This window comes from Anneissia japonica, unplaced genomic scaffold, assembly GCF_011630105.1.
Source record: "Anneissia japonica isolate Jap-2015-1 unplaced genomic scaffold, ASM1163010v1 scaffold77214_len9005_cov112, whole genome shotgun sequence".
Taxonomy (NCBI): domain Eukaryota; kingdom Metazoa; phylum Echinodermata; class Crinoidea; order Comatulida; family Comatulidae; genus Anneissia; species Anneissia japonica.
In genome coordinates, this window is record NW_022692193.1 from 1 (window position 1) to 9,005 (window position 9,005).

Sequence of the window (9,005 nt, forward strand, 5' to 3'; positions counted from 1 at the left end):
ACTCAGGAAAGGTTAAATAAGCAATATATGGCCACTTGTCTCATCCCCGCACCCCCCCTTTAATGTAATTTAATTGATGAATGTTAATTATTGAATTGATCAGAATTTAATATCGGCACTTCACATCTATTTAAATATACAAAAGAAAAATAAGTGAAAAAATGCTATTTTAAATATCATAATACATATTATACCTTCGTAATTATTTATGAAGGTATAATATTTATTATATTTAAAATAACATTTTTTCACTTTATTAATTTCCTAATAGTGATTCCTAAAGTAAAGTTCGGTATTTTTATTTTTGATATTAATATTTAGGATGTAGGATCTGAATCATCTGAAGCTGGAAGGCTATTCCTCGTACCCTGCCTCTTTAAAGACTTCAAGTGTAATCCTGATGACCTTGTGGAAAATAAGTTTCCTATGATATGTTTCTACATGGACTTCAAAGGGTTCCTTCCAAGCGGACTCTTCCATAAGGCACTTGTTAGGATTATTGACTGGTCTCAGGAACAAGGAGGTCGTGATTTGCCTCTTTATCGCAAACGTGGAGAGTTCTATTTAGATCATGCTCACAGCATGGTCTTGCAGTTAAGTCCACTTGACAAGTCAATGGTTGAGGTGAATATTGCTGATTGTATTTCATACTGAAAACTGTCCGTTATCTGCTCACTAAACGGTTCACTGCAGACCTTAACAAAATGAGTCAAAACTGGAGCCCTTTTTCTCACAAATTTGACTGCATAATTTAAATGGTTTCATTTGATAATCTTGGGTGATTTAGTTTCAATTCTGTTTGTCCAATATGGACTCTTAGTGAGTATATAGTTAAAATGTTATATAAACAAAATGTTTGATCCATATAGATAAAATATACATTAAAAAGGCAAGTAAAATATTTAAACAAATCCAAGCATACAAAACAAGATAAAATTAAAGTATTATCATAATACATCTAGGTAGTAAATAATAAAATATTAAAATGTTGGATAAATACTCCATTAAAAAATTGAAAGATGAGTGTGGTCATGCATATGGTAGGTCAATTTTGCCTGACTGAGCTTATTCTGAATATAGGGATAAAGTTTTCAAAATTACTACTAAATGTATTTCTATGTTTTAAAACTTCAGAAAATAATGTGGTGCAATATTGTGTTGAAAATTAGTGATATTGTATTACAAATTTCTATACTCCTCAGGTTATGACTCTGAGGGTTGATGGAAAAGCACAGGAACCTTGTAAAAGAATTTGTAGAAAGGTATTTTAAACATTTGTAGTTTAAATGATGATTTGTAGTTTAAATGATGATCATTTTTAAAATGGTACATTTTTGAGATTCAATGGTAATAATTAAGTAATTTAAATTTATTTATTCATTCATGTGACATCATTGCCCGGGAGATACAAAAGCAGGAAACCAACTTAGCCAGAAGGAAGATGGATGAACATTGTATCCACCTATTTATTTTCATGTTTATATTTGTGGTACTTTTCTATAGCAAAGGTGATCATGTGTGACACTTGATGGTTTTAATAATTCTTGTGCCGTATGGAAATGGATTGGCCAGGATTTGCCCAAGGATACCTTGGCATCGGAAGGCGATGAGCATCCTAATACCATCAACAGCTGTGCCAGGCCATGGATGTGCGATTGAACATTTCAATGCTGCTCAGGCATCAAGCAGGCGTATTGTTTCTGCCACGCTATTGGATTTTATAATTTTTTTATTAAATATAAAACATTTCATTTTTTTGTATTTCCTACAGGTGTACATGTTTCTAAAAGCGTGCTTTGGTGATATCTGTACAATATGGGCGAAAGGTCTGGACTACCAATTTGCTATTGCATGTGATCAATGTAAACGTGACAAACCACATCTGCATCCATTTGAAGATTGTCAAACACCAAGTGTTCATTGTGCCGTCTTCAAACGGATGGATGTGACCAAATACCAGGAGAGCTTCCTGAAAGGTAGAGTCTAACCAGATTTGCTGTAATAATGACTTTATTTGAAAACGGAAGACTTGATCACAAATGAATTGTGTTTTTCACAAGGCCATTTAAGAGTAAATACAGTATAAACAAAATTTTAATTACAAAATCAAGACTTAAAAAAATCAAAATAGAATTAAAGAAATAAAAAATAAAATAATATAAAATAAAATAAAAAATTAATTAATAGTTTTTTAATGTTGTCAACTTACTATTCTTTTTTATTTGTCAGCAGTTAAATTTAATTTAAAAACCGGAAACTGACAAAATTAATATCAGTATTCATTGAATCAATCAAAATTCATTATATGACAGCTTGAATATTGAATCCAATTCATTTTAACTACATTTGCAGATCCACTGCAGTCTGTGAATACGTTTGTGTAAAATATGAATTATTAATGAACATTATTAGTGGGGTTAATTTAGCTTTAATTGATGAAACATAGATAAAACATATGTTTTCACTGATTTACAGCCCCTTATATACAATAATTTATAAACACCTACAACATTCTTTTGCAAGCAGCATTTACACCACAACATTTATTTTTGTATTTCCAAATCAAGAAAACAAAGTGTATGCATATTTTCTGCATGCATGCTATTTTGTTAAAGATTATTTAAGCATTTGTATTTATTTATTTATATTACTTAAATTATATTTAATATAGTAAGCTACTTCATTTAATTGCAAAAATGAAATGAGTTGTTTCATTTAATTCCAGAACATCACCAATCAACTTGCCCAGATTGCAGCCTTTGCGGAAGTGACCAAAGTCCTGCGCGCCCAATCGGTTTGTAGTTATTATCTGTTTTGCATTAGACAATGATCCGTCCTTTTGTTTTTAATTAAATACAAAACTACATACAAAATTAATTTTCTTGACACTCCCTGCATACTTTTGACATGAGACATAAGCCCTCTGGTTTGGCAGTCTAACTTCACAAAGTCTTCCCAGCATTAGGCTGGTCTTCCTCTTGGTAGGCTTCCATTTACAAGGGATCCAAGTACACTATGTGGGTTTCATGTAGTTTCTTTCTTTTTACATGGCCATAGTAGAGTAGTCTTCTTCCATGTAGCGTAGTCTTCTTCCATGTAGCGTAGTCTTCTTCCATGTAGCGTAGTATAGTAGCGTAGTCTTCTTCCATGTAGCGTAGTGTAGTAGCATAGTCTTCTTTTCGTGATTATTTTAGTGATGGTGTATTTTATTCTCTGGATCCACTTTAGTGTTGTGTATATTTCTTGTAGAATTATAATGATATATTGCTGTAGTATATTTAACATAAATAATCTGAAGTATATTTTATTGTTCCTTTCTTTTTTAAAGGAGCAGCAGCAAGTGAAATTCACCAGAAAACAGAGGAAGTGTCAGCTTCAGGTAGGGTTCATTATAATAATTAATAAAATTATGTTTTGTTTAATACATGTATAATTTTTTTTAGTAAATATCATGGAGACAACTTCATAATAATTTACATACGTGTTGTAGGACCCCTGTCGACACTCCAACACTCAAAGATACTAAGCACAAGAAAATTAATTTTTTTGGAAAATTCACATTCTGCCTGAGTAGTATTCCTATCACATCTATGCAATAGAATTTTAATGTTTAATGTTGATATTTTTGTAATCATAACACAAGCTTTGTTGGTATAATAAATAAGGTGGAGAATGTACTGTAAAAATGAGTTAATACAAATGAAAAATACAATGTATTTTTAAAGTTCCTGTTCTTTTCTAAAGCCCAAAAAGAAGACTTCAAGAAAGCCGCTCAAGTGTCAACTCAAGGTAGGGATTATTACATAATTATTTGTTTAAATACATGTATACTTTTTTTCTTTCAAACTTCCATTTATTATTGCTATAATGGTATATTTGAAAGGTGAATAAATCATTCTATAATTACTAAGGATGGTGTTATTTATGTGTTTTTTTTTAATAATCATATCGAATACAGTAAAGTTGAATATTTAAATGTAATTTTATTTTAGCCTAACCTAATCAATGGTAACTACTTACTAAAGTAGAAGAATACAGATTATGATTAAATATTGTGAATGTATTGACAAACTATAGTAACTACTTACTAAAGTAGAAGAATACAGATTATGATTAAATATTGTGAATGTATTGACAAACTATAAAAAATAAAAAAACACTTACTCAAAACAAATACTCAATGAAATCAGTATCAGCAAATCAGATTAAAACATCAACAGCAATTAAATGCAGTTACAAAAACAATAAAAAAAAATTTTTTTTATATTTTTATAGCACTCATTAGACAGGAAACAATGCAAACATTCAAAACCACCTCAATATTTTACATAAAAAAGTATTTATTCATAATAGCCTATGTCCCTGGTATTCAACCTGCTGGTCAACTCTGGCCCGCCAAAGATTTTGATCCAACCCGTGCGACATTTTTTTCTGGCCTACATTAATATCTGGCCTATTTCCAATACTTAAGAAAAAAAGGGTTTTACTGTTAATAGAACCATGACCACCTACTTGCATTTAACTAGTGTCTGCTTTTTGAGTGCACGGTAGGTCACAGTATATAGTGGTGTACATTATTGACATGGGGAGACAGACAGGTAATAAAGGATTAAGCTGGGGAGGGAGAGGCTAGCTGATATAATACGACTTCTAACCATTGGTTGCGCTATTTCCGTGGATCAGGCTTGTGGGCAAGTTATTCTATTGAAAACGCTGCTTTGAAAATGTATTTTTACAGTCTGTGTATGGATTTATTTGTACTCAAGGAATTTCTAGTGGTAAGGTGTTGAACCTGTGGTATTTTATTTATCTCCACTCTTTGCCCATGCTACTGCATTTCCTCATATTTAAATCAACAAGGCTATAGGCCTACTGGGAAGATTTGCAGGCCTATGAGTGGGGCTGACATGGAAGTACACAGTTTATGTCAGTCTGCCGCTGGAGTCAACGAATTCGAACTGGCCGCCAGCTTAGAAAAGTTGAATAGAGGATGGGGAAGGGGCGCTAGATTGACTAAAGACCGGAAGTGGAGTGGCAACAGTTGGCAATGGCACAGTTTTAAAGCTTAGTGTGTAGTACAAAGTAACAATTAAATATAAAATGAATAACAAAATTGATGTTATGATAATTGCAGGTTTTGCAGTACATGAGTCAGTATTTCCAAGAGTGCTTCTAACAGTCTCACAGAGCATCGGTGCAGATCTTAACATATGGAAAGTGGCCCTCAAAGATGAAATTATGAATGCAAATACTGTACATAAGGCAGCAGAGGCAACTGAGCTGTTTGATGCTCTGAGGGACACTGCCAAACTAAAGGCAGATGATATAAGCATCCTGTTAGAGACCATTAAGCTCACCGGTGTACTTCGTTTGCAGAACCACATCCCCAACTGTCCACGCCTTGATAATATCAAGATCACTCACTTCTCAAAGTTCAGGCAGTCTGTGATGGCCTTTGGAATGCAACTTATCGACCGTGACATTAGGTTGATTGTACAGCGTTATGAGCTTCCTGGCCAATACAGTGACAAGTGGTCACTTGTAATGGACTTGGAAGATAATCTCATACTGGCAGATGATGATAAGTTTGATGATTTCAAACATGTGTTAGATAAGCTAGGGCTGAGAAGACTCCGCCGACAGTTACACAGTGACCGAAGTCCTGCAAAGCCAATCGGTTTGTAATTAGTGTCTGTTTCTCATTAGAAAATTATTTGTCCCTTGTTTTTAAATAAATATTGACCACATACACAAAATAATATCCTTGTAATTGACACAGGAGCACGTCAGCATAGCCAGTCGCTCTATTCTGATTTGTGGCATTTGTTTTTACTCGACATTATTTTTGAATGCACTAAGTTTTATGTGATTGGTATTAACTTTAAATAATCTTATCAATTAAAATTGTGTATTTTAAATAATGTAATAGGCATAGTCGAGTTAATTGCTGAAACACAGATAAAACATGTTTTCACTGATTTACAGCCCCTTTATACAATAATTTATAAACACCTACAACATTTTTTGCAAGCAGCATTTACACCACAACATTTATTTTTGTATTTCCAAATCAAGAAAACAAAGTGTATGCATATTTTCTGCATGCATGCTATTTAAGCATTTTTATTTATTTATATTACTTAAAATTATATTTAATATAGTAAGCTACTTTATTTAATTGCAAAAATGAAATGAGTTGTTTCATTTTATTCCAGAACATCATCAATCAACTTGCCCGGATTGCAGCCTTTGCGGAAGTGACCAAAGTCCTGCGCGCCCAATCGGTTTGTAGTTATTATCTGTTTTGCATTAGACGATGATCTGTCCTTTTGTTTTAATTAAATGCAAAACTACATACAAAATTAATTTTCTTGACACTCCCTGCATACTTTTGCCATGAGACATAAGCCCTCTGGTTTGGCAGTCTAACTTCACAAAGTCTTCCCAGCGTTAGGCTGGTCTTCCTCTTGGTCAGCTTCCATTTACAAGGGATCCAAGTACACTATGTTGGTTTCATGTAGTTTCTTTCATGTAGTTTTCTTTCTTTTTACATGGCCATAGTAGCGTGTCTTCTTTTGGTGATTAGTTTAGTGATGAACATTTGTGTATTTTATCCCCAGGGTCCGTGTTAGTGTTGTGTACATTTCTTATAAAATTATAATGATGTCATATTGCTGTAGTATATTTAATATAAATAATCTGAATTATATTTTATTGTTCCTTTCTTTTTTAAAGCAGCAGCAGCAAGTGCACTTCTCAAGGAAACAGAGCAAGTATCAGCTCTAGGTAGGGTTCATTATATAAATTTGAAAAATACTATTTTGTTTTTACATGTATAATTGTTTTTTAACTAATATCATGAAGACAACTTGAAAATAATTTACATAATAATTTGAATAATAATATGAACATTTTTATAGCACTCATTAGACACGAAACAATGCAAACATTTCAAAACCACCTCAATATTTTACATATAAAGTAATTATTCATAATAGCCAAGGTCCTTGGTATTCAACCTGCTGGCCAACCATGGCCTGCCAAAGCTTTTGATCCAACACGTGCGACATTATTTTCTGGCCTACATTAATTTCTGGCCTATTTTCAATACTTTAAAAAAAGGGTTTTCTGTTTAATAATAGAACCACGACCACCTACTTGTATTTAACAAGTGTCTGCTTTTTGAGTGCACGGTAGGTCACAGTATATAGTGGTGTACATTATTGACGTGGGGAGACAGACAGGTAATAAAGGATGGATTAAGCTGGCGGGGGGGGGGGGGGGGGTAGATTGACAAAAGACTGGAAGGAGTGGCAACAGTTGGAAATGGCACAGTTTTAAAGCTTACTGTGTAGTACAAAGTAACAATTAAATGAAAAATGATTAACAAAATTGATGTTATGATAATTGCAGGACAGATAAAATCACTGTCTCTTATACACATCTAGATGTGTATAAGAGACAGACTGTCCACGCCTTGATAATATCAAGATCACTCACTTCTCAAAGTTCAGGCAGTCTGTGATGGCCTTTGGAATGCAACTCATCGACTGTGACATCAGGTTGATTGTACAGCGTTATGAGCTTCCTGGCCAATACAGTGACAAGTGGTCACTTGTAATGGACTTGGAAGATAATCTCATACTGGCAGACGATGATAAGTTACTAGATGATTTCAAACATACCTTAGATAAGCTAGGACTGAGAAGACTCTGCCGACTGTTCTAATACAGTGAATGAAGTCCTGTAAAGCCAATTGGTTTGTAATTAGTGTCTGTTTCTCATTAGAAAATTATTTGTCCTTTGTTTTAAAATAAATATTGACCACATACACAAAATAATATCCTTTTGTAATTGGCACAGGAGCACGTCAACATAGCCAGTCGCTCCATTCTGATTTGTGGCATTTGATTTTACTCGACATTATTTTTTAATGCACTAAATTTTATGTGATTGGTATTAACTTCGATTGATATTTACCTGTATTCATTTTAATGTTCACTTACTGATACAGATTCAGTGGCAGATTTAGAATGGTGTATGGCCCTCTCTATTTTTTGTATAAAAAAAATGTAAATATTATATGGAATATAACCATGCTAAATACCAAAAAAGGATCAAATACATCAAATTAACAAGAGTGCAAGAGCTTCAAGAAAGATCCTCACACACCAAAGCCTCTGCCCCAAGACTCTTGCCTGCTTAGTACATGCATTCCCCCTCCCCTTAACTGGCTTGATCTGCCCCTGCAGATGTTTATTACTACTGCAGATGCTTTTAATATAAAGTACATGTTTGTGATGAGCTTCTTACTAGTCTCCAATCATTTTTAAATAAAATAAAAACATTTTTGATGTAAATCAATTGTTTTTGTAATGTGTTTTATATTGGACAAAATAAATGAAATGAATTAAAATGAAACATAATATAATTACTTTGACCAATACAATACATGAGATTGGGATTACATTAAAACTAACCAAACAATTTAAGTACATCACTTGGCTTAAGCTGTTCACACCAGCTACTGGCTGTCTGATGGCTTCATTCAAGTCTAGCCACATTCATCTGCTTTGACACTCTGCATGCTTCTGTTAGAAACATGAGCCCTCTCGTTTGGCAGTATACAGTACCTTCACCAGGGACTTTTAACTGTACAGTTAAAATTCCTGGCCTCCTTACAGTTATCCCTGCATTTGGCAGGTCTTCCTCTTGGTTGGCTTCCATTTACAAGGGATCCGAGTACAATATGTGGGTTTTGTGTAGGTTTCGGATGCTACTGTCCTAGTTTAGGTTCTTAAGACTGGTGTAGCAATAGTTACTGCATGTATTATAATTCTTTTTAATTCAGCAATTAATGTAACTTACCCTATCTGTGATTCCTCAATAGAGTGTACAGTGGATGAGCCGGAGTTAATCTAAACAAGTGCATGAAGACAATCTCAAAGTTTTGATGATGCACAGACACGTGTTGATGCAGATCTGGCAACTCAACTGTTTAATCA

General features: G+C 33.5%; 1 protein-coding gene across 1 annotated transcript; it reads left to right on the plus strand.

Moving 5' to 3' along the window:
- Positions 1-321: 321 nt before the first annotated feature.
- Positions 322-5,685, plus strand: LOC117100167 (the record flags this gene model as incomplete). Its single annotated transcript, XM_033239741.1, has 7 exons — positions 322-624; positions 1,203-1,262; positions 1,772-1,976; positions 2,726-2,794; positions 3,329-3,379; positions 3,745-3,789; positions 5,135-5,685. Coding segments are annotated over 7 exons (1,284 nt in total), but the record flags the coding sequence as incomplete, so codon positions are not given.
- Positions 5,686-9,005: the final 3,320 nt, after the last annotated feature.